Below are 26,763 nucleotides of genomic sequence, written 5' to 3'. Positions count from 1 at the left end.
TGGTGCCCAAGGGCTTCTTTTGCTTCTTTCCACTTGTTCAAGTTGTAGAGTTAATGTTTGGATTTTGGCCCTCTCTTCTTTTTGGATGTGTGCATTTATTGCTATCAACTGACCTCTGAGCACTGCTTTTGCTGTGTCCCAAAGGTTCTGGTAGTATATGTTTTCATTCTAGTTTGATACTATGAATTTCTTTATTCCATTCTTAACTTCTTCTATAACCCAGTAGTTTTTGAGCAAGGTATTGTTCAGTTTCCTTGTGTTTGATTTTTTTTCCTTGCTTTTTCTGTTATGGATTTCTACTTTTATGGCTTTATGGTGAGAAAAGATGCTTGCTAATATTTCAGTGTTTTGGATTCTGTTAAGGCTTGCTTTATGGCCTAATATGTGTTCTATTCTGGAGAATATTCCATGTGCATTGGAAAAGAAAGCATACTTGGCTGCTGTTGGGTGGAGTGTTCTGTATATGTCCATGAGATCAAGTTGGTTGATTGTGGCATTTAGATCTTCCATGTCTTTATTGAGCTTCTTTTTGGATGTTCTATCCTTCACTGAAAGTGGTGTGTTCAAGTCTCCTACTATTATTGTGGAGCTGTCTATTTCTCTTTTCAATGTTGTTAGAGTTTGTTTTATGCATTTTGGAGCCCCGTCGTTGGGTGCATGAATATTTATTATACTGATATCCTCCTTGTGTATTGACCCTTTAATCATTATAGTGTCCTTTCTTATCCTTTGTGGTGGATTTTACTTTAAAGCTTATTTTGTCAGAGATTACTATTGCCACTCCTGCTGTTTTTTGACTGCTGTTTGCTTGATATATTTTTTTCATCCTTTGAGTTTTAGTTTGTTTGTGTCTTTAAGTCCAAGGTGTGTCTCCTGTAGGCAGCAGATAGATGGCTTGTGTTTTTTTAATCCATTCTGCCACTCTCTGTCTTTTTATTGGTATATTTAGTCCATTTACATTCACCATAATGATTGATAGGTATGCATTTAGTGCTGTCATTTTGATGTCTTTTTTAGTGTGTTGTTGACAATTTCTTTGTTCCACTTAATTTTCTGTGCTGAGTCATTATTCTTTATGTATTTTCTTTTCATCTTTTTCATTGTTGTTGATTTTGTATTTGCTGACTCTTTATATTTTTCTTGTTTTTTATTTTGATGTTTAGGATCGTTAGTTTCCTTTGTGGTTACCTTAATATTTACCCCTATTTTTCTAAGTTTAAACCACTATTATTTCTTTACATCACCTTGACTTCCTCTCCATATGAAAGCTCTATGACTATATTTTTTAGTCCCTCTTTTTTGTTTTAGTATTGTCATCTTTTACATATTGGCATCTCTGTTTCCCTTTTTTCAGTGTTTTAGCTTTGATTTATTTTCATGACTTCTCTATTTGGGTTGATATCTGGTTACTCTGTCCTGTGTTTGAGTTTTGGGTTGTTATCTGATGTGATTGATTTTCTAACCAGAGGACACCTTTTAATATTTCTTGTAATTTTGGTTTGTTTTTTACAAATTCCCTCAACTTCTGTTTATCTGGAAATGCCCTAATTTCACCATCATATTTGAGAGTCAGTTTTGCTGGATATATAATTCTTGGCTGGCAATTTTTTTCCCCTCAAGGCTTTATGTATGTCATTCCATTGCCTTCTTGCCAGCATGGTTTCTGCTGAGTAGTCCGAGCTTAGTCTTATTAACTCTCCCCTGTAGATGACTTTTCGTTTATCCCTAACCACTCTTAAAATTCTCTCTTTATCTTTGGTTTTGGTAAGTTTGATTACAATGTGCCTTGGTGACTTTCTTTTGGAATCTACCTTATGTGGGGTTTGATGAGCATCTTGGATATATATCTTCTCATCTTTCATTATATCAGGGAAGTTTTCTGCCAACAAATCTTCAACAATTCTCTCTGTATTTTCTGTTATCACCCCTGTTCTGGTACTCCAATCACTCGTAGGTTATTCCACTTGATAGAATCCCACATAATTCTTAGGGTTTCTTCATTTTTTAAAATCTTTTTATCTGATTTTCCTCAGATTAGTGTCAAGTGCATTATCTTCAATCTCACTAATTCTGACTTCCATTGCCTCAATTCTGCTCCTATGACTTTGTATTGAGTTGTCTAATTCTGAAAATTTATTGTTAATCTTCTGAATTTCTGATTGCTGTCTTTCTATGGATTCTTGCAGCCTGTTAAATTTGTTATTATGCTTTTCTCTAATCTTCTTAAGTTCCTCTATTGCTTTGTCTGTGTGTTCCTTGGCTTGTTCTGAGTTTTGCCTGATCTCCTTCCTAGATCTCTTAAAGAGTTCTGTATATTAATCTTTTATATTCTAACCCCATTAATTACAAGAAGTTCTCTACCTCAGGAAAATTTCTTGATTCTTTGTTTTGTGAGCTTGCTAAAGCTATCATGGTCTGTTTCTTTATGTGATTTGATATTGACTATTGTCTCGGAGCCATCAATAAGTTATTATATTTATTTATGTTTATATTTTCTTACTGTGTCCTAGCTTCTTGTTTGGTTTTGTTTGATAAATTCGCTTAAATAGGCTGCTTGTGTGAGCCAGTTTGATTATTGGCACCTTTAAAGCTCTCACATCCTGTCACCAGGTGGTTAGATCTGTTACTAGGTATGTGAGCCCAGGAGTCTGTTTACTTTTCTTGTATGGATTCAGTTCAGGTGTCCAAGCAGTCAGTCACCAAGTGCAGACTCTCACCTGAAGTCCTAGACAGGCCGAGGTGATTGGTGTAGACACAGGTATCTGGCTGCAGTAGGGTTTCACATTCTGAGCAAGGTAGGGAGCTGACAGCTGCCCCCGAGTATCTGGGAGGAAAGCATGTCTCTGTTCCCTAGACTGCGTAGATAGGTGGGTTTTGCAGCCTGAATGTGGGTGCCCAGTGCTGTTGGCTGTAAAGACTGGGAGGCACCACTTATTCTTGGATGCCTGTCATGGGTGGCTAGGTGGCACTGGTGGAGCCACCAGTCCTCAGACCCCTGATGTGGGTAGGTGAGGACCCTACTTAATGGGATGAGTGATGTCAAATGGCATGAACCTGCCACTTTGTCATATAGCTGATATAGTTGAAGTTAGGGTTCAGGTATATACCCTGTTGTACTGTGGTAATGAGGGCCTACGCTGTTGAAATAGGCCCACACAGGTCTATGCAGGGGTGAAAGGCATTCAGAGTCCATGGACCCCTTATGCCTGTGCCTGGGCAAAGTAGCTGTGCCTACCCTTAGTTCCTGGCTTATGGGAGCTGGCAGATTATTTTTTCCTGTCTGTTAATTTGTTCCCTCTCCAAGGCTGGGAGAATGACTCGGAGTGTGTGATGGGTCCTACTTTTGGTCCAAGAGACTCAGCAATTGTGGAAGCCGGCCCAGGACCCAGTGCAAAGTGGGGAGGGGGCAGGTAAATGGGAGGGAGGTTGTTCCCAAAGGCGGTGTTTTTTGATTTGTGTGGTAGGTTAGACAGATATACTTATCTCTGATGATTGAGCACTGCTTTTCACCAGTTCTGGAGGTGTGAGTAGACTCTCTGCCTCTGTGTCTCTCCTGATGTGGAAAACGCTTCCCGAGTGCCACTACTTGCCTCACCGTGCACACCAACTGATCCAGCTTGATGGGTGCTGGCCTCTGCCAGGTCAGTTTTGGCAACTCCTCACTGCTTCCCTCCCCCAACACTCAGTCCAATCCCTCAACTTTGCCTTTGATTTTCAGGGCTCCTAGATTGTCATGTATAATCTATTCACTTGTTTTTTCAGGTCTTTGTTGTAAGAGGGACCAAAGAAAGTGTCTGACTACTCCACCATCTTGGCCTCACCTCAGAAATTTTTAAGTTTTTTAAAACATCACACAAAGCATTACATTTCTGTGAAATACACTCACCTCATTTTTAAAGTGTTTTGGTCAAGATGTGAGAGGTATGGTAGTCCCTTGTAGTCAAACACTTGATAATTTTAAAATAATAATTTGATACCTAGTTGTTGTTGTTTTCATTCAAGAAGCATAAAGCAAGTTACAATTCTAGAAGTCATGATTCAGTCAACATTGACGAATTAAACTAAAGGGCAAGACCAAGGAAAGTAGGTGGCAAAATAAAAATAATGCTGTGCCAGGGAGTCAGGATCTTTGGAAGTATTTGTCTCTGGCTGTGTGTCCTTAGACAAATAACTAAACCTCTCTGGTCTAAATTTCTTAATTAGTAGAAGGATGGTTAACTTCTGAGTCACTTCCAATTCTTAACATTTATGATTTTATGACTAAAATTAGGGGATACTGCACATGTTATTTTTCTTGTTTTAAGTATTCACACGATTCAGCGTAGAAATAGAAGACATACTAATAGGCTGTATAGACTCAGAGATGCAAGTGTTTATTGCAGTGATTCTCCCTTTCTCCCATAACTTCTTATTTGGCTTATCCTATGGCACAGGATGCTCCTCCCCATCCAGCCTCCTCTATTCTTTCTTGGAGGTAACATCAGCACTTTGGCTTTCCTGGTCTGGGGCAGATTATTCAATAGACAAGGTAAGTGCAGTGCTTACCTTGCTTACCAGATCATCTGTAGTGAACAATTTCATGTTTTTCACCGCATCAAAGACTCTGCTTCTAGATACGGCTGGCATCTATCTCCTTTCCAACCCCACAGCACGTTCCTACAGATGATCTGGTAAGAAAAGTAAGCATCATACTTGCTTTGCCTATTGAATATTCTGCCCCTGCTCCTGGTAAAATACTGGATGATACCACATCCCCAGCCTGGGTGGGGTCCATGATTATCCCCACATAATTTGAGTTCCAGCCATTGTCCCCTCTCTTACTCCTCCCTCATATGAGTTTCCATTAAGCAGCAAGTATGGGTTGAGACTCTAAGAAAAGACTTAATGTGTGTCCACAGAAGGACTCTGTGCCAAACACAGTCCACCCAGCTTGGGCTGTAGCTTCCATTTCCAGGACAAAAGCAGGGAAAGCAACCACTTAGAAAGCAACCACAATTCCTGCTACTTAGAGGAATTGCTTGACTTTTGGAAGAAAACCGTTCTGGGTTTATTAAAGTCCTGTTGTTCTCATAAAATCCAGGTGCTAACTCAAAATGCATAAAGCCTAAAACCTAATGGAGACATTTAGAATTTAAAAAAGAAGAAGAAATTCTGAGAAATATCAGTAAAAGCTGTGAAATACAGATTTAAAGATTTCAAGAAATAAGAGAAGGATTCTGTTTTAGAAATGAAGGAAATTTTACTGCCACTTGATTGATGCAAAAGAAAACAGTTTGACAAGCCTTTATAGAGTACAAGCTATGTATCAACCAGGCCCTGAGCTAGGAATTGGAGGTGTGAATTGGGCACTATCTTCATCTTCAATGAGTCTGTAGTCTCATAGAGGAGACATACACTAAGCATAATTTCAATTAAGCATAGTCAACAAGCAGACAGAGAATGTTACAGAAACATGAAGTCTGGGTATTTGTCAGAGAAACCTTCAAAGAAGCGATCATGTGTAAAGAATGGTGAAAACAACAGCATGCACTGGAACTGAAGTATGAAAATAATGTGGAATTCTTGGGAACCTACAAGGAGTTTGGATGAGTGAAAAAAAATTGAGAAAAAAGCTGGAAATGAGGGTGAAAGGCAGGCAGGCACCAAAAGATGCAGAACCTTTCTGGGCATGCCTTGGAAACGACCTGGACCTTTATCCTTAAAGGTATAGGAAGCCATTGAAGGATTTTAATTGGAGAAACAGAATGATCTCATGCGGCTTTTAGAAAGATCACTATGACAGCCACATGGAAGATGGATTGGAGAGAGGCAAGACCAGAGGCAAGGAGACAAATTAGGAACATAATACCAGAGGCCAAGGTGGGGAGCTGCAAACATTACCTTTCAGCTGGTATTTAGTTGTGTAACCCAGTGCATCACCCCTTCTTCTGGACATCTTTCAGGCATTACTCTTACCCAATTTTTATCATAACCCCTTTGAACTTTTTTTCTGCAGATTTGAGTAGGGGGGATTTGGCATCACAACCTGGGACACAGCCAAAGCTCATCACTATTTGATTGGATTCAACCAATCCCTATAATTTATGATTGAATTTTGCATTATTTTTATATCTCTAGGCTCACAGGCCTTAGTTTTATAGTAATACCCATATCAAAAAAAAAAACCAAACATATGTTCTGAAATCAAATTAGACATGAAGTTGAACCAGAGCCATCAACAACTATTGCACTTCAAAGTTCACAGAAGTCCCCTTCAGAATCTATACAAGTCTCCATCTATTTCATTTTCTTCTCAAAAAACAAACAAAACTGCTTTTCTTCAAGTGCCAAAATTCAAGACCAATGAAATGTATCATCATTTTCACTATTGTTTGCAGGCTGATATTGTAACATATTGGGTATTAATTACGAGTCTTGGGTTGTATATATTTTTATTTGTTGGAAGATACATTCTACGTAGTTTACCATTTTTTAAAAATGTAGTTTGATAGTGTTACTTTCTCTCTTTTTAATTGCAAAGGTGCAGTTGGATGGTGAGCTTTGGTGAGTCACTTAGGGAAGTGTTCCATTTTTACTTCCTGAATGAGTTATACACTGAGTGCTGACAAATCCATCCAGCAGTAAGATACTATAGCATTATGTTCCAAGTTCTACACAAAATCCCTTATGAAGAAACTTTTGAAATACTGTGTTTCATAAATCAGATACAGCCTATATTATGTATTAATCCTGCTTTCCTTGGCCTTCTCACCAGGATGGTATCCATAAAAACCAGTTGCTGTTACACTGACTGTGATCACGGTGATCCCTTGTGTGTCAGAGTAGAATTGTGCTCCATAGGGTTTTCAATGGCTTATTTTTCTGAAGTAAGGCCTTTCTTCCAAGGTGCCTTTGGGTGGACTCAAACCATCAATCTTTTGGTTAGCAGCATAGTGTACCATAAAATGCAAAGTCATCGCCTACTATGTGGATAAAGCAGTGGGCTAGATACCAAATGAACCAACCACATAGCCTTGTCCTAGAGCAGAGATGTTATTTTTTTTCATAAAAAACTATAATAAAACATAAAAAGTAAATACATAGAAATGATCCATATAGAAATCCAATATAGAGACTGATTTATACATTTGGTTCCATGAGCCTGTAAGGTCCTTGAGAGCAGAAATTATTCTTATTTACTGATATATGCTCAATACCTCACATAATAATAAATAAATAGCCGACAGATGATGGAGGAATGAATGGGTGGATGGTTAAATAGGTGGTAGAGTGCAGTGGAATTTTGAAGGAGAAGAAATCTTTCTAACAGAGTCATTTTGCCTTGGGCAGATTAACTCAGAATACTCTGTTCGTGGAGTAATGGATTGCTGTCAGCACACCACATCAGCAATGTGTGCAAGCACAGATCAGGGCAGCAATGTCTAGGGCAGCAGGGAGGGTAGATTTGAGCCTTCTCCATCATAACAATGAAAATCTGACTCTGCAGCAAACCAGAATTGTGTTTGTCCTTGAAGATGGTGCTAAAGCAGCAGCAGTTCAGGTTCCTCGAGTACAGACAAACCTACAACAGGAGTGGTAATAGGAGTTAAATGTCCATTAGTTCAACATGATTTTCTATAATGAATCTCTAAATGCTGTAGAAATAGAAATGTAATTTTGGCAACAGATATTGGTGAAGTCACTAAATTGTACACATGAAAAACATTGAATTGGCAAATGTGTTATATATATTTATTTACAATAAAAAGAAAAAAATCTGCAACTTTGGAAGCTTATAAACCTGAACTTTCTTGTCTCTAATTGACAGGCATACAAGAGTTTTGAAGAGGCACAGTTTGTGACAACCAATTTAAAGGAATATTTCTGGTGTAGACTATCAATAACACGTAGTTTCTTCACAAACACACACACACACACACACACACACACACACAAACACAAACACACCAGAACGTCAGATGCTGTCTTTATTTCTCCACCTGCCATGAAAGCTCATGCCGGTTCCTTCTTTTGCAAGTTATGAATATTACAAATGACAATTTCTTACCTGGAGAATTTTCTTAGAAAAGAAATTCATATCCAATCCATGAGCAAATTTATTGATCTACCTCCTAAATACACCACCAATCCATCTACTTCTTTCTGTCTCTGCCATTTACTACTTTAGTCCAAGCCACCGTCATCTCTCACCTGAACTACTGCAGTAGCTCCTAACTATTGCACTTTTCCATCTTGCCTCTAATCCATTCTCTTCCACACAGTTACCAGACTCATCAGTTTAAAATACAACAGGTGATGTCACTTTCTGCTTTAAAATTTCTAGTGGATTCCCATTGCAGTTAGAATAAAATCCACTCTCTTTATAGTGGCCTGGAGGGCCTGAGGTGGTCTTGCCTGTGTCTACCTCTCATTACTCCACTTTTCTCCTGTCCCCCAGCCCCACACTAATCCTCCTTTTCTCCTCAAGCAGAGCCTTTGCCCTTGATGTGCCTAAAAGAACGACTCCAGTTCTCTTCATGGCTGGCACCTTCTCATTATCCAGGCCTCAGCTTCAATGTCACCTTCTCAGAGGGCAGCCTTCTTTCCTTTCCAGAGTCACTCTTGATTGTACCTTTCTGTTTTATTTTCTTCATAGTCCTTATTGTTTTCTGAATGTGTCATGTTTATCTATTTGCTTATTTGCTTATTGTTTGCCTCCTTACTCCCTGAACACCTCAAGGAAAAAAGGATCTTAAGTCCTGCCTGCTACTGAGTCCCCCATGGCTAGAACAACCTGACATAAGTATATGTTTACTGAATGAATTAATATATAGACATAGATAGAGATATAGACATAGACACATATATAGATGATATAGATACACATATTCATTCAACAAATTTGTGTCCACATTATAAGTTCATTTAATATATCTTTTTATGTATTTATTATATATGAATGAGTGAATGAATGTTTCTGAAGATTAATTTTCATATCCAGCTTTTATCTTGACTTGGAATGTTGGAAGGGATGGAATAATCTGTGTTCACTGTAGGATCTGGGCTAGAATAAATGCAGCAACACAAGAAAACAATAAAGGATTTTGTTGTACCTCCTTTCCTATACATCACTGCACCATGAACATAGTTGGAATAACACCTAGAATTACCGTAGACTCCTTGACAAAATCCCTCCGTTTCCTCCAAGAAGATTCACACATATGTGAATATATGTTTCTGAATATATTTTTGATGTGCTTTATTTAGGAAGTTATATTTAAAAAGTAATAACTAATACAAACTCTAAGCCATAATCCAACATTCTCATGCCTGTACTTATCACCTGTACTTAAGTCACAAATATCCTTTGAGTTTGGTGATGGGATCTTTTGATTTTTCTTTCTTAACTCTCCTTTATCCATGCATATAACCTCACTTTTAAGGCCGCAAGGAATATGTATATATAGATATGACCACACTAAGTTTTGATGTTAAGTTTAACAAGGATAGATTTACCCATGACTTAATGGATGAAATATTTCTAATTCCCTGAGGGAAGCTCCACATTTCTATTTTCTGTTCATATTTGCGTCCATAAGTCATTTTTAAGCACTCACTAGATAAAAGGCACTGTGCTCACCTCTAAGATTAATATAACTACTGAGGCCAAGCCCTGGCCTGCATGGATCTCCTAGTCTGACATCATAGGCTGGGGGATGTCCTTATGCTGGAACCTAAAGATTCTTCCTTAGTCTGTCCCTAGCCATAGTGACTGCCTTGCTATTCTCAAGATAAGGGGAGAATGATGCTAATGTTTGTATGGTGTGTTTCAGGAACTAGGAAGTGTGTACAGTGTACTCGCTGCAATCTTAAATGTTGGAAATGTTGAATTTTCTTCTGTGGCAACTGAACACCAGATTGACAAGAGCCACATTTCCCATCATGCCGCCCTGGAGAACTGTGAGTTTTATTGCCTTCCATTCAAAACTGAACTCTTTCAAAGTCTTCACAAACCATAAGTGTCACATATGGATAATTTCAAGCAATTGTACTCATGTGGAATCCTAAAAAAAAAAACTCAGATTCAATTTGTGTAAAATCAAGTTTTAAAAGTCCACTGTTTAAAACAGATCTTCATGCCTACAAATTAACTGATTACTCTAGAAAATGTTTATAAAGACTAGACTTTTATGACTATTTTAGGAGCTATTTACATTCAATGTAAAAACATAGAAAATATAAATAAAATTTAGTAAGTTGATCTGAGTTAAAGTTACTATCTTATAGATTTAGCATCTATAATATTTTATAAGTAATAAAGACCTGTATACTTATTTTCATACTGGATGGATTTTTTACATACATTTGTCCTGGGTTGATTAATTTTGCAGCCATTTTTTATGTAAGAGAAGTACATCATGGTGGTGTTGTTATTGTTATTGTTATTTGTCATCAAGTTGATTCCAGCTCATGGCGACCTCAGGTGTTACAGAGTAGTACTACTCTATGGGGTTTTCTTGGTTATAATCTTAATAGAAGCAGATCACTAGGCCTTTTCTTCCATGTACATCATGATATTTTGCCCCAAATCAAGTTTTCTCTTCATAGCAACATTTGATTAATTATTCCAGTAATTTAAGATTTCCCACTGACTTTTATTTTTTGGCATTAGCATATGCCCCCATAATTCCAGACTTGTTCCAAGTTTCATTCATAAACCTAGGTAATCATAGTGTAAGTTTTTATTCATACATTGTTTTTCTGACTTATACTTACTCAGGAATAAAATAAGATGTTTTAGGGAAATTTCAGAGGACCAAATGTCAAACCAGCATGGTTCAGACCTGTTCCAAAGATCACTGTCATCTCCATCCTCATCATATCTCTAGAACTAGCTCAGTAATACAGCAGAACAAGTGTCTGAAGTTGGCATCTAGTGATTGGCATGTACCTGGAAACTTCAAGGTAACCTGTCTGGTTTTTTATTTTAAAAAAACAAAAACTTAATCGACACACAAAATATTAGGTTATCAGAAGTGGAGGGAATAACCAGGAGACACCAATGATAAAATTCAAATTTCACCATCTGATCATAATTAGAAGAGTTAGCGGCAACCAACAGAATGAGTTGCAATATCGATATGCTGTAGGTAAGAACATACTTAGAAACAAGCAAACTAACTAAAAAATGATTGTGATGATTAAGAGTCTGCTTCTGTACAGCAGGAGACAGTCATATAAGTCACAAAAGGTTAATATTAATAGGGATACACCAAACTCATTGCTGTCGAGCTGATTCCAACTCATAGCTACCCTGTAGGACAGAGTAGAACTGACCCTTAGGATTTCTAAGGAGTGGCTGGTGGATTCGAACTGCTAACCTTTTGGTTAGCAGCCAAACACTTAACCATTGTGCCACCGGGGCTCCAATAGGAATATAGGTAAAATTAATTATAACACTTTCTGGAATAGCCACTGGTGGAAAATAGAAATTTTATTAAAATTATTTGTAATTGAAGTTACAAGGAATTGCCTTCAAAACCAGGCTGCTAAAATTTCCCAAATATCATGGAAGACAAGATTTTCATTGAAGAAGCTGAGCGAACTCCATATAGGCTAAACCCTAACAGAAATACACCAAGACATATCATAATCAAACTTTCCGGAACCAAAGATAAAGAAAGAATTTTGAGAGCAGCACGAGAAAAGCGAAATATCACTTACAAAGGGGTCCCAATAAGATTAACTGCTGATTTCTCATCAGAAACTATGCAGACAAGAAGGCAATCAGATGATATATACAAAGTCTTGAAAGAAGAGAACTGTCAACCAAGAGTAATATACCCAGCAAAATAGTTGTTCAAAAACAAGGGTGAAATTAAGATATTCCCAGAAAACAGAAATTAAGGGAATTCGTAACAACCAGTCCAGCCCTACAAGAACTATTAAAGGGAGTCCTCCAGAAAGAAAACCAGTGATGCCAGCCAGCAACCCAAAGTAACCACACTTAACAGTTGCCTGAATACGTATAACAACAAAATAAATTTAAAGTGAGATTATAGAGACTCTCAAAGTTATAACTGATGACAACATCAAAATAAAAGGGAGGGTTATTGGTATAGATATAAAATTTTCATGTTGTGGAAGTTAAGGCAATTTCAAGATACAACAAATCATTTCAAATGTACTATGTTAAATTTAAACTTCATGGTAACCACAAAGTAATCTATTCACCAAAATAAAGAAGGGAAACAATAAGACTCAGTAATCACAAAAACAACGATAATAAATAAAAGGGAAAAAATTTTATATTTAAACATAACTCAGCACTGAAGGTAAAGAGGAACCAAGAAACCATCAACCTCACAAAAAGAAAAGTATAACAAAATGGCTGAAATAAATCCTTTATCAGTAATTACAGTGCATGCAAATGGATTAAATGCTCCGGTCAAGAGACAGAGTGGCAGAAAGGATTAAAATGACCTATCCACATGTTGTCTACAAGAGACACACCTTAGACACAAAGACATGAATAGGTTAAAAGTCAAAGGATGGGGGGAAAAAACATACCAGGCAAACAGTACCCAAAAGAGAACAGGAATAGCAGTATTAATAACTGACAAAACAGATTTTAAATCAAAATTCATTATGAGAGACAAGGACGTTATGTAACAAGAAAAGGCTCAGTTCACCAAGACATAACAATTATAAATATCTATGCACCTGATGTCAGAGCCCCAAAATTTACACAGCAAACTCTAACAGAATTAAAGAGAGAAATAGATCTACAATAATGGTAGAAAACTTTAATACACCACTTTTGATGACGGAACAACTAGAAAGAAAATGAATAAAGAAACAGAAGACCTGAATAACATCATTAACCAATTGGACCTAACAGACATATAGAACACACCAACCAGCAGTAGCTCAATGCACATTCTTCAATGCACATGGATCATTCTCTAGAACAGACCGTATTTTAGGACACAAAGCAGATTTAAAATAAATCTAAAAAGATTGAAATCATACAAAGCATCTTCTCTGACGATAATGGAATGAAGCTGGGAATCAATAACAAGAAGAATAAGGAAAAATAAATGAATCCATGGAAATAACACACTACTAAAAGACCAAATGGGTCATAGAAGAAATCAAATGTGAAATTTAAAAAATACTTAGAATTAAACGAAAATGGAAACACAGCAAAACCTTTGGAATGCAATGAAAGCAGTGCCCAGAGTGAAATTCAAAGATATTTTTATAATAATACTGAGACATTAATTGCTGTTTTTACTGTGTCGACATTTGCACTGATGGTGCCAAGAGTATTGATGAATAAAACTTGAATCTTAGCCCAAATCAAGGCAGAGGCACCAAACTCTACTACTAGTCACAATTCAAAAAAAAAAAAAGAAATTTTTAATGCCAATTTCACTCAAAAATGTAGTTGACGAGGAGGTAAAAATTATTATTAAATCTTGACCCTGGAGTACGCACCTTTTTGGTATCCTGGATGAAAAATGGGAGGTACACTTAACGTGCTGTGCTGCATACCCACGTATGATAGTTTAATTGCAGACAAGCACTTGTGTGATTGAGTTGTGAGCTGACCTAGCTACTTTTTTCACAGGCCACTTTTTTTTTTTATTGTACTTCAGGTGAAGGTTTACAGAACAAATAGTTCTCATTAAAGAGTAGTACACATATTGTTTTATGACATTGGTTAACAACCCCATGACATGTTAACCCTCTCCCTTCTCAGCCTTTTTTTTGGGTGGGGGGTGAAAATATACATAGCCAAAGATACACCATTTCAGAAATTTCTACATGCTCAGTTCAGTGACATTGACTACGCTCTTCCAGTTGTGCTGCTATTCTCACTTTAGATGAAGGTTTACAGAATAAAATCCTTTCTCAATGAACAGTACACGTGTTGCCCTATGACAATGGTTAACAACCCCACTACATGTGAACACTGTCCTTACTCAACCTTGGGTTCCATATCACCACCTTTCCCGTCCCCTTCTGCCTTCTAGACCTTGTCCCTGGACTGCTGTGCCTCATTAGTCCAGTTTTGTTTTATGGGGCTGTCCACTCCCCGGCTGAACGGTGACCCTTGGGAGTGACTTCACCACTGAGCTAAAAGGGTTTCTGGGGGCCATACTCTAGGGGTTTCTCCAGTCTCTGTCAGGCCCGTAAATCTGGTCTTTTTTGTGTGTGTTAAAATTTTGTTCTACATCCTTCTCCAGCTCTGTCCAGGACCCTCTGTTATGATCCCAGTCAAAGCAGTCAGTGATGGTAGCCAGGCACCATCTAGCTGTACTAGACTCAGTCCATTGGAGGCCTTGGTAGCTGTGGTCCATTAGTCCTTTGGACTAATCTTTTCCTTGTATCCTGTTCTCTTAATTTTCCCTTACTCCCGAAAGGGTGAGACGAGTGGAGTATCTTAGATGGCTGCTCACAGCTTTTAAGACCCCAGACGCTACTCACCAAGGTAGAATGTAGAACATAGTCTTTATAAACTGTGTTATGCCAATTGAGCTAGATGTTCCCCGAGACCATGGTCCCCACAGTCACAGGCCATTTTTGTTTGAAAGAATGACTGACAGAAAAACTGGCTATTCAAACATAAGCATTCGGCAGACGTTTTCTCAAATAAAATGTGTCTGTTACTTCAAAAAAAAAAAAAACAAACAAACCAGGCTGCTTGGCAACTGGTTTTACAGGTGCATTGTTTCAGTCAGGCGCCAGTTTTGCCAATTCTATTCCGTCAATATTTCTCAAATCTGATCACTTGCCTTTATCTTCATAACCACCATTCTCGTGCAAGCTATCCCCTCTCACCTAACTAAGACAGTGACCTTCCAATTGTTCATTCCACATCCATTATTTTTAATAATTTATTTTATTTTGTGTTGTTGTTGAGAATATACACAGCAGAACGTACACCAATTCAACAATTTCTACATATACAATTCAGTGACATTGTTTACATTCTTCGAGTTGTGCAACCATTCTCACCCTCCTTTTCCGAGTTGTTCCTCCCTCATTAACATATACTCACTGCCCTCTAAGATCCATTCTTGATCTTTTCCAGGTGAATTAAGACATTTTTATCCCTTAGGAAGTGACTTCATCGCCATAATGTCTTCTAATGATACATCTGTTTATTTTTCAGCTGCTTCTTTGCTTTGCATTCAGGCAGATGAGCTACAAGAAGCTCTCACCTCCCACTGTGTGGTGGCTAGAGGAGAAACAATTATACGTCCCAATACCGTAGAAAAAGCCACTGATGTCAGAGATGCGATGGCTAAAACTTTATATGGGCATCTCTTTAGTTGGATAGTCAATCGCATTAATAGCTTGTTGAAGCATGATGCGTCACCAAGGTAAAATTTTTTACAGAAACTTTTTCCCCAAGAAATCTGTTTTCTAATTTGTTGATTTGTATATTAATCTCTTTGAAGATGTTTCTAATTGCTATGATTTAATTATCAAGGTTATGTTTCAATACATCTGCTTTATTTCCTAATAGTACCACTATGCCACAAAACTATAAAATTTTAAAAATTGCCACAACATAAAGACAGCAGAAACATGAATAAACACAATAGAAAGCAATTTTTTTTTAAAATATGATCTCTCACTATCAATTTTTATGTTCTTTCAAATGGAAGATGTATCATGAAGTATATACCATTTTATACTTGCAAAAAATGTCGGTTCAGTAGTTCTTCTTTTTTGTTTCGAGGGTTTGGATTAATTCTTGAAGGGTAGAAGGCAACTTTTTTTTCATATTTTAACTCTCACTATAAACCTGTAAGGTAGGTGTTATGACCTCCATTTTTCAATGGAAGTTGGCTCAGAAGTGCAGCAGATAACTAGTGAATGGTAAAGACAGGATTTGACCTCTAATGTTACCTGACCATGAAACCTACAGCTTTTTTAGTACTTCATCTTAGAAATACGGATAATGGCAACAACCATTGACTGAGGGTTATCTATACCCCAGGAACTGTGCATAGATAGAAGTCGTTACATTTACATTGAAAGCTTTGTTCTGCCAGAAATTATACAATCTTTAGAAACTTTGTATATGGAAACACTAGATACCTACCTTAAGATCACATCTTTTACACCTGCTTATTAAGTATAAAGGCCATTTTGGGCATGCAATTCATTGTTACTTTTCTGCTAAAATGCACACCCACAATATTATCCAGTCAAACTGTCTGAGAGAACACCCATTATTCCTCAGTGTTCTTAACTCTCTGTCTCTATAAATTGCTTCTGTACCTCCCTGCTGAATTGTACTCTATCATGGGTGGGTCTACAAATCATAATCTAACTTGCATGTTATGATTAAATGTGGTCAAAATAGTTTGTGTCTTCATATGTGGCCATCTACATGATGCCAAACTTTCCAATGAAAATGGGAAAATTCAGCTATGGAATTTTGCAGCATCTGTATGTTCCATATAACGAAAGCAAGATATTCAGAAATTGGGCCTCATTTTGTTAGTTATCATATGCATGTTTGGCACTAAATGGCTTCCCAGAAGGATATGACTTCAAAACAGGGTTTTTTTCCAGCTGATCTGCTGAAAAAAATCTGCTACTTCCTATCTGCTAAATGGTAACTTTTCTTTACATACACTAATGAAAAATATTCAAATCTTGGGTGTTTTTTCCAGAAGGTTTAAAAAAAAAATTGAAACAAGGCCGTTGGAATAGTTTTAGTTCAATTTAGTCTAGATTTACCCTGAGATTTGGCAGACCCTGTGTGACATTAGGCAGGTCATTGACTTCTCTGGGTCTCTTCTACCTCAGCTGTTAAATGAGGGCATTGAATGATGATTCAATTTAAAATTATATTTTTTAAGTATTTTATCAGTACGTCTCTTGGAGCCTTTAAGAATCTCTTGAAAATTGTCCACATTCTTCACTCAAAAAAAAAAAAGACATATCTATACATACCCACCAAAATATTATACACAGTTATGATTCCAGACCCCTCAAACTCATTAACAGATCCCAGTATAAGAATCCCTAAACCAGATCATCTTTTGGTCCCTCCTGGCTCTAACACATTATTATACAACGAGTGAATACTTATTTCAGTGGGATCCTGTGGGGCAAAGTAATTGTAAAAGTACAATAATTCCGACTACCAGCGTAAATTTTAAGTTGACATCTTGCCTTATGTAACTACATAGAATTACAGTTACTATTTAAAATAGGAACTTTCAGAAATATTCAGCTATCTTTCCTTTTGTGGAACCCATCCCATATTTAAAGTGTTCTGTAACTTTTCGTTCTGAATTCAGTTACTTCCTCCAGATGTAGGGAGCATGCTTCATCTTACAGCGCACAGTTGCTGACCATCATTTCCAAATCAGAGTACCCTAGACTACTAGCATTGTGAACTAAAAAAAAGTGTTTGTGTTTTCCTTTTTAAATTCACACAAAAATAACTTTGTAATGTATAAATTTATTGGAGGGGTGTGCAAACTTTTTGACCAACTATCAAAACTTTAGTGAACAGAGGTAAACCATTACAGAGAAAAATTGCATTTTAAATATAGTCTCTAATTGTATTCTTTGGTTTTTGTTTTTTATAATTTATTTTATTTTTTATTGTTGCTAAGAATATACGCAGCAGAACATACATCACTGCAACAATTTCTACATGTACAATTCAGTAACAACGATTGCATTCTTTAAGTTGTGCAACCATTCTTACTCTCCTTTTCCAAATTTTTCCTCCCCTGATCAAAAGGGAGATGCAGAACAGAATTTCAAATTCTCATGGAATCCAGACTTTCGGGAGCCATTGAGGCAGGATGAATCCCAAAACTATTGCCCTGAGATAATCTTAAAACCTTAAACCAAAAATATCCCCTGAAGTCTTCTTGAAACAAAACAATAATTTAGCTTAATAAGGAATGTCCACCTTGACCACTGTGCTCTTTTAAGAACTATTTATATGGGATCAAACTGACAACAGCAACTCGAAAGAATATTGTATTTTTTAAATAGTTATAAATTAATCCACATAGATTTATGTCCTTCTCACATGATACCATTTGTTCTATATTTAAATATATGAAAGCAATTAATCAAACAGGACAGAACAATTCTTTAATCAAAATATTTTTAGCAAGATATTTTAATTGTTGTACTAAAATGAAGAACTACGTATACTCTTTGAGAGAAATTTTGATTCTCTGGCGTAGAGGTTAAGAGAGAGGGCTGCTAACCAAAAAGGTGGAGTTTGAATCCACCAGCCACTCCTTGGAAACCCTATGGAGCTGTTCTACTCGGTCCTGCAGGGTCGCTGTGAGTCAGAATTGACTTGACAGCAACAGGTAACGGGTAAGCATGGATTTTAGGAGCCCTGGTGGGAAAGATCAGCTGTTCGAACCCACCAGCTGCTCCATTGGAGAAAGATGTGGCAGTCTGCTTCCATAAAGATTTACAGCCTTGGAAACCCTATGGAGCAGTTCTACTCTGTCCTATGGGGTCATTATGAGTTGGAATTGACTCAACAGCAGTGGTCTTGGGTTTTGGAGTATGGATTTTACTGAGGGTATATTTTTGCTGTGTTCTGAGTGCTAGCCTGTTTTCTCCTATGACTCCTGACTCACTCAAGGCTGTGACTTTGTGCTTACAAATCCATAGGAAGAAAACTTTCTCTCTCTTTTTTTATTTAAATACATAAGATGGTATATAGGAGTGGTTTTTGTAGTATGAGGAAAATATTGTGCAATTTATATATTAAAATCTATGCTACCTCCATCATTTTTATGTTCTATGAAAGGAAACCTTTTTAATTAAGAAAGTGCTCACGTTAGGTGTACGTCCTAATAGAAGTTTCTTTGCCACATCACAAAAGGGTACTCTGAAATATCCTCTTTACATTTTTTATTCATCTGTTTACCTCTTAAGGAAACAAATTAAGAACTCAAATAGTTGCTCTTTAATTCTTTCAGTGGGAATGGAGATGAACTGAGCATTGGCATTCTCGATATATTTGGCTTTGAAAATTTCAAGAAAAATTCCTTTGAGCAGCTGTGCATTAACATTGCAAATGAACAAATTCAGTATTATTTCAATCAGCATGTGTTCGCATGGGAACAGGTAAGTGAAGTATTATAAAGCTGCATGCGTGTGTGTTACATGCAGATTTGTACTAAAGAAGCCTGACCTAAATCATAGACTTAGGATTTTAAATATTTAATGAAGTCATAGCAAAAACAGAAATAAACACTACAAAGAAACTAGCATGAATTTGGTATAACTTGACACATGGGGTTAAATGTCCTCCACTGATAATACTACACACTTCTCCAAAATTAAGCAAGTCTGAATCCTTGTAAACAAAGAAGTTTCTTTTGAAAATTTAAGTAAGCAAATGTGTTGATAAGTTTTTCTGTAGACTTCAGAGTTGAAATTCTGTTTGAAATTTAAATATCCACCTAAAATGTATTAAACTTTGTGATTCCAGTAGCTAAGCAACAGAACACAGTGATAATGGGCTGGATGCAAAAGACTGGGAAATGGTAATTTTGTCAGGATACAATGTGTAATTTATGATTCAGCTTCAAAAATCTTCTTTAGAGAAAACTTAGCAGTTTACTGCAATTGCATTTGGCAAAATTGTGGTATTAAGACAATTTAAATTATTTTACTAAGTCTAAGGGAAATAATCCTATTTGATATTATTCAGTACATTGTTTTTGTGCTTCAAATATTAACTGTTTTGTTTGTTTTTTGGTTTGTGTTTACCTAGTACAACTTAAGTTTTTAGTTAGCTTTGAGATAAATTAGAGATACATGAATTTGTTTTGATTCAGTATATTTAGGCTTATTGACAATTTATTTTGAAGTTGCATTTTGAAAACAGTGGTCACAAGAAGAATACGTTTAGATCTTGACCTTTCTTAGATAAAAAAAAAAAAAAAATTTAAGGACTTCCAGGCAACATGACGCTAGAGACGGAAGCACCACGTCATCCCTCCACAGCAAAGATCCGAAAAAATAAGTCAGACAGAGTCACATGTCAATCCTGAAACCCTAAGCATCAAATACAGAGATAAAGAACTCAGCCAAGCACTGAATGAAATAAGAAACTGACCAAGAATGGAGAGTGAGGAGAGATACATGCAGAGGTCCACTATCAGATATCACAGTACGGATCCCCCATCTTGGACTCCTATCGGAGGTCAGCAAACGGGGTATGAGAAAGCAGCTTCACAGAGCTTCCAGCAGGAGACAGAGCAACCTATAACCAGCGATATATGCTTTCCCACCCCGCCACCCTTCTTCACCCCTACTCGGCCTCCTCTGCTTCCTGGGGACACAGTCTCATGGCCGGGAAGCACCGGCTTCACCCCAGAGCCACTTGGATTCCACCTGCCTGTGCTGGCCGGCTCCCTGAGTGCCATTTGTTGGCTGCTGGTGTTGCGTTTTTCAGCTTCTTTAGATTTCTTCCTTATCTCTCACCGCCACACCCTCCTTTCTTTCAAATACCTGGCTACATTCGCCATCTTTGCTTCTTTCCGAAAGGCTGTGTAACACCACTCAACTGTGAAACTGCTTCCCAGCCCATGCCTCCACGCTGGTGGGACCCTCAGGGCTTTTTGTCTTTGTTTGTTCTGATTTGTTCTGTATTGATTTGTTTGTTTCCCTTTCATTTTCTCGGCTTGGGAGCCCCTTCTACTTGGGAGTACCATGCGGCTTGGGAGCTACTTCCTTACTCTGTGCAGATGCACAGTGACATCCCTTGGGACATTTCTTTTTTCTTGATTTTTTTAGTTTCTTGTTTTTGTTTTTTGGGGTTTTTTTGTTTCTTTGCTTTGTTTTCTTCTCTCTTTCTCCTTCCCTCTTTGTCTTTCTTCATTTCCAGTTTCTCATCCGTCTATACTTACCTTCTCTCCCTGTCTCCAGAATACCTGGCACTGTTTGACATCTCTACCCCTTCTAGCCAGGCTGTACTTCATGGCATGGGAGCACTTCCCCACTCCAAGCAGCTGCATTGGTGGAATCCCTGGGGGCTTTTCTTTCTTTTTTTTTTTTTTTTCTTTCTCTAATTTTTATTTATTCATTTTTTCTTTTACCCTTTTTCTTTTTATTCCTTTTTTTCTCTATTTCTCAATCTCTCATCTCATCACTCAGATAGCAAGCTTCCTTAGCACTCTTTTTTGTTTGTGTGTGTGTATGTTTTTGGCTCCTGTTCCTCTCTCCTCTCTCTCCTCTTTCCCATACCCATCTTAGCTCCACACATCACAATCTCCTCCCTCCTTCCTACCCACCTGCACCATGCACTGAATATCACACTCCCAAACAGCACAGGCATGGCCTACACTGCAGTGATTCCTGGTCTGCCCTATAGGCCCTAGCACATGCCACAAACAACCCAACCCAGCAACTCTCCTTAGCTGGACCTGCCCTGCTGTACCATACCTGAGAGACTGACCTCGCCCATTGGAGAAGGAGGTGAAAAGTATCGAGCCCACAGACGAGCAAGCAACAAAGAACACACGGCCCACCTGCTCAGACATAACCAAATAAAACAAAAAAGCAAGATGAAACAAACAAATCTACAATCAATAAATGAGGAAAATAAATACTGAATGCCCTGAAGACAGCAGACAATATCAAAACATATACAAAAACAGGACAGGATGATTCCAGAGGGCATCCAAAATAAAACACCAGATGATTTTCCAGTAGAAGGAAAAGCACTACAACTACAGAATTATCCAAGAGCTGAAGCAAAAAACAGACAAAAATGAGGAAAAAAATACACAAATTCATGGAAAATGCAGACAAATTCATGGGAAATACAGACAAAAAATGGAAGAATTCAAGAAAATAATACAGGAACAAAATGCTAAAATACATTCACAACTAGAAATTATACAAAAACTACAATTAGAAATCCAAAAGATAAACAACAAGACTTCAGAAATGGACAGTGTCATAGAAAGGCTGAGAACATTTGAAACGATGGAAGACAAGATCAGTGAAATTGAAGACCAAAACTTGGATACAACTCTGTTTGAGGAAAAAACAGAAAAAAAGAACAAAAAAAAATGAAGAAACACTGAGAATTATGTGAGATACAATAAAAAGCAGAAATTTGCCACGGATCGAGGTTCCAGAACAGGGGGAGAAAACAGACAAAACAAAGAGGATCGTTGAAGAATTGCTGATAAAAAACTTCCCCAGTGTCATGAAAGATGAAAAGCTGACCATCCAAGAAGCTCAACAAACCCCATATAGGATAAACCCCAAAAGAAAATCAGCAAGGCGTATCATAATCACACTCACCAAAACCAAAAACAAACAAAGAACCCTGAGAACAGCTCAAGACAAACAAAAAGTCACATACAGAGGAGAAACAATAAGATTAAGCTCGGATTTACTGAGCAGAAACCATGCAGGCAAGAAGGCAATGGGATGACACATATAAAACCTTGAAAGAAAACATTGCGAGCCAAGAATAATAAACGCTGCAAAACTCTGGTTCAAATATGATCGTGAAATTAGGGCATTTCCAGATAAACAAAAATTAAGGGAATATGTAAAAACCAAACCAAACTTACAAATTATTAAAGGGAGTCCCTCGATCTGAAAAGAAACAACATCAGACCACAGGCTGAATCTAGGACACAGGATTGTACCAGCCAGATAGCAACCTAGGAAACAAACTCTCATGGACTATAAAACCAAAAGAATTACAACAGGGAAACAGAGAGGTTAATCTGTAAATGACAATAACATCAGAACAATAAAAGAGGGAATAAATGGTGTAGGTATAGAACCTTCTAATGGAGAAGAAGGCAAGGCGACACCAAGTAATAATAGACTGGTTCAAACCTAGGAAGATAAGGGTAAATTGCAAGGTGAAAACACAGAAAGTTAACAAATTTACTCATCAAAAGAAAAAAGAAAAACATTAAGTCTCAGTAAAAACAAAACCTACAAAAACAAAAGAAATGAAAAAAAATCCACAAACAAAAAGAATTCAGCACAGGAGAGTAGGAGGACCAAAGAAATTGTCAGCACCACAAAAAAAGCACTACAAAATGACAGCAATAAACTTATACTTATCAATAATTACACTGAATGTAAATGGCCTAAACGCACCCATAAAGAGATGCAGAGTGACAGAATGTATAAAAAAAAAAAACAGGATTCATCAATATGCTGTCTACAAGAGACACACCTTAGAAACAAAGACGTAAATTTATTAAAAATCAAAGGATGGAAAAAATATATCAAACAAACAGCTACCAAAAAAGAGCAAGAGTGGCAATACTAATCTCAGATAAAATGGACTTTAAAACAAAATCCACCATAAAAGACAAAGAAGGACACTATATAATGATTAAGGGGATGATTCATCACAAGGACATAACCATAATAAACATCTACACACCCAATGACAGGGCTCGAAAATACATAAAACAAACTCTAACAGCTCTGAAAAGAGAGATTGACAGTTCCACAATAATAGTAGGAGACTTCAACAGACCACTCTCAGTAAAGGACAGAACAGCTGGAAAGGAACTCAGCAAAGATAAGAAGACCTGAAGGGCACAATCAGCCAACCTGACCTCACAGACATTGGCAGAACACTATACCCAACAGCTGCAAAGTACACATTCTTTTCCAGTGCACATGGAAAGTTCTCCAGAACAGACCACATCTTAGGCCACAGAGCAATCCTCAACAAGATCCCAAATGTTGAGATAATACAAAGTATCTTCACTGACCACAAAGCCATCAAGGTAGAAATTAACAACAGTAAGAGCAAGGAAAAAAAATCATTTACATGGAAACTGAATAACACCCTGCTTACAAACCACTAAGCAATAGAAGAAATCAGAGATGGAATCAAAAAAATTCCTAGAATCAAATAAGAATGAAAACACATCATACCAAAACTTTTGGGACACAGCAAAGGCAGTCCTCAGAGGACCATTTATACCAATAGATGCACACAACAAAAAAGAAGAAAGGGACAAAATCAAAACATTAACCACACAACTCAAACAAATAGAAAGAGAACAGCAAAAAAAAGCCCACAGCCACTAGAAGAAAGGAAATAATAAAGATCAGAGTAGAAATAAATGAAACAGAGAATAGAAAAACAATAGAAAGAATCAACAAAACCAAAAGTTGGTTCTTTGAAAGGATCAACAAAATTGACAAACCACTGGCCAGACTGACAAAAGAAAAACAGGAGAGTACGCAAGTAACCGAAATAAGAAATTAAATGGGGGACATTACAACAGACCCAACTGAAATAAAAGGATCATAACAGAGTGTTATGAAAAACTATACTCCAACAAATTTGAAAAGCTAGAGGAAATGGATAAATTTCTAGAAACACACTACCTACCCAAACTACCATAAAGTGATGTTGAAAATCTGAACAGACCATAACAAGAGAAGAGATTGAAAAGGTAATAAGAAACTCCCAAAAAAAAAAAGCCCTGGCCCAAATGGCTTCACCAGAGAATTCTACCAAACATTCAGAGACGAGCTTATACAAGTACTACTCAAACTATTTCAGAACATAGAAAAGGAAGGGATACTTCCAAATTCATTCTATGAAGTCAGCAAAACCCTGATACCAAAACTAGGCAAAGATGCCACAAAAAAAGAAAATTACAGACCAATATGTCTCATGAATATAGATGCAAAAATTCTAGCCAATATAATTCAGCATCATATCAAAAATGTAATACACCACGACCAAGTAGAATTCATACCAGGTATACGAGAATGGTTCAACATTAGAAAATCAATCAGCATAATCCACCACATAAATAAAAGAGTCACATGATCATCTCAATTGACACAGAAAAGGCATTTGACAAAGGCCAACACCCATTCCTGATAAAAACTCTCAATCAAATAAGTATAGAAGTAAAGTTTCTCCACATAATAAAGGGCATCTATGCAAAACCAACAACCAACATCATTCTTAGTGGAGAGAGGCTGAAAACATTCCCCTCGAGAACAGAAACAAGACAAGGATGCCCTTTATCTCCACTCCTATTTAACATTGTGCTGGAAGTCCTAGCTAGAGCAATAAGGCAAGAAAAAGAAATAAAGGGCATCCAAATTGGTAATGAAGAAGTTAAACTGTCCCTGTTTGCAGATGATATGATACTATACTTAGGAAACCCTAAAGACTCCATGAGAAATCTACTGGAACTAATAGAATCAGCAGAGTAGCAGAATACAAGATAAACATTCAAAACTCAGTTGGATTCCTATACACCAGTAAGGAGAACGATGAAAAGGAAATCAGGAAAACAATACCATTTACAATAGCCCCTAAAAAAATAAAATACTTAGGAATAAATCTAACCAAGGATGTAAAAGACCTATACAAAGAAAACTACAAAACACTACTGCAAGAAACCCAAAGGGATCTACATAAATGGAAAAACATCCCATGCTCATTGATAGGTAGACTCAGCATTGTGATAACGACAGTTCTACCCAAAGCAATTTACAAATACAATGCAATCCTTATCAGAATACCAACAACATTCTTTAAAGAGATGGAAAAACAAATCATAAACTTTATATGGAAAGGGAAGAAGCCCCAGATAAGTAAAGCTCTCTCCTGAAGAAGTATAAAGCAGGAGGACTCACACTGCCTGACCTTAGAACCTACTATACAGCTACGTTAGTCAAAACAGCCTGGTACTGGTACAAAGACACATTGACCAATGGAACAGAATTGAGAACCCAGATGTAAATCCATCTACCTATGGTTGCCTGATCTTCGACAAGGGCCCAAAGTCCGTCAAAAGGGGAAAAGACAGTCTTTTTAACAAACGGTGCTGACAAAACTGGATGTTCATCTGCAAAAAAATGAAAACAAGACCCATATCTCACACCCTACACAAAAACTAATTCAAAATGGATCAAAGACCTAAAATATAAAGCCAAAAAGTGTGAAGTTCATAGAAGAAAAATTAGGATCAACGCTAGAAGCCCTAATGCATGACATTAACAGGATACAAACCATAATAAACAACACACGAACCCCAGAAGATAAGCTAGATTACTGGGATCTTCCAAAAATTAAACACTTATGCTCATCAAAAGACTTCACCAAAAGAGTGAAAAGAGAACCTACAGACTGCGGAAAAAAATTGGCCATTACAAGTCAGACAAAGTTCTAATCTCTAAAATCTACAGGAAAATCCAACACATCTACAACAAAAAGACAAATAATCCTTTTAAAAAAAAGGGGAAAGGAAATGAACAGACACTCCACCAAAGAAGACATTCAAGTGGCCAACAGACACATGAGGAAATGCTCGCAATCACTAGCCATTAGAGAAACGCAAATTAAAACCACCAAGAGACACCATCTCACCCCGGCATTACTGGCACGAATCAAAAACACAGGAAACAAGAAATGTTGGAGAGGCTGTGGGGAGATGGGAACTCTTATGCACTGCTGGTGGGAATGCAAAATGATACAACCATTTTGGAAAATGATATGGCGCTTCCTTAGAAAGCTCGAAATAGACATACCATACAATCCAGCAATCCCACTCCTAGGAACATATCCTAGAAAAATTAGAGTCGTCATACGAATAGACATATGCACACCCATGTTCATGGCGGCACTGTTCACAATAGCAAAAGATGGAAACAACCTAGACGCCCATCAACAGATGAATGGATAAACCAGCTATGGTACATACACACAGTGGAGTATTATGCAAAGATAAAGAACAG

At 37.2% G+C, this 26,763-nt stretch overlaps 1 protein-coding gene across 1 annotated transcript in view; it reads left to right on the top strand.

Annotated features, from left to right (window-relative positions):
• Positions 1–26,763, top strand: part of MYO3A (myosin IIIA) — a 299,063-nt gene that overhangs the window by 178,127 nt on the left and 94,173 nt on the right. The window contains exons 16-18 of the mRNA XM_004380568.1: positions 9,813–9,939; positions 15,161–15,371; positions 18,975–19,122. Of these exons, the coding sequence (XP_004380625.1) occupies positions 9,813–9,939; positions 15,161–15,371; positions 18,975–19,122 (486 nt within the window). The remainder of the gene's footprint in view (positions 1–9,812; positions 9,940–15,160; positions 15,372–18,974; positions 19,123–26,763) is intronic.

Source organism: Trichechus manatus, unplaced genomic scaffold (assembly GCF_000243295.1).
Source record: "Trichechus manatus latirostris isolate Lorelei unplaced genomic scaffold, TriManLat1.0 scaffold00075, whole genome shotgun sequence".
In the NCBI taxonomy this organism is placed as follows: domain Eukaryota; kingdom Metazoa; phylum Chordata; class Mammalia; order Sirenia; family Trichechidae; genus Trichechus; species Trichechus manatus.
Note: the sequence above shows the minus strand (reverse complement) of the source record. Positions and strands in the feature narration are given on the sequence as shown.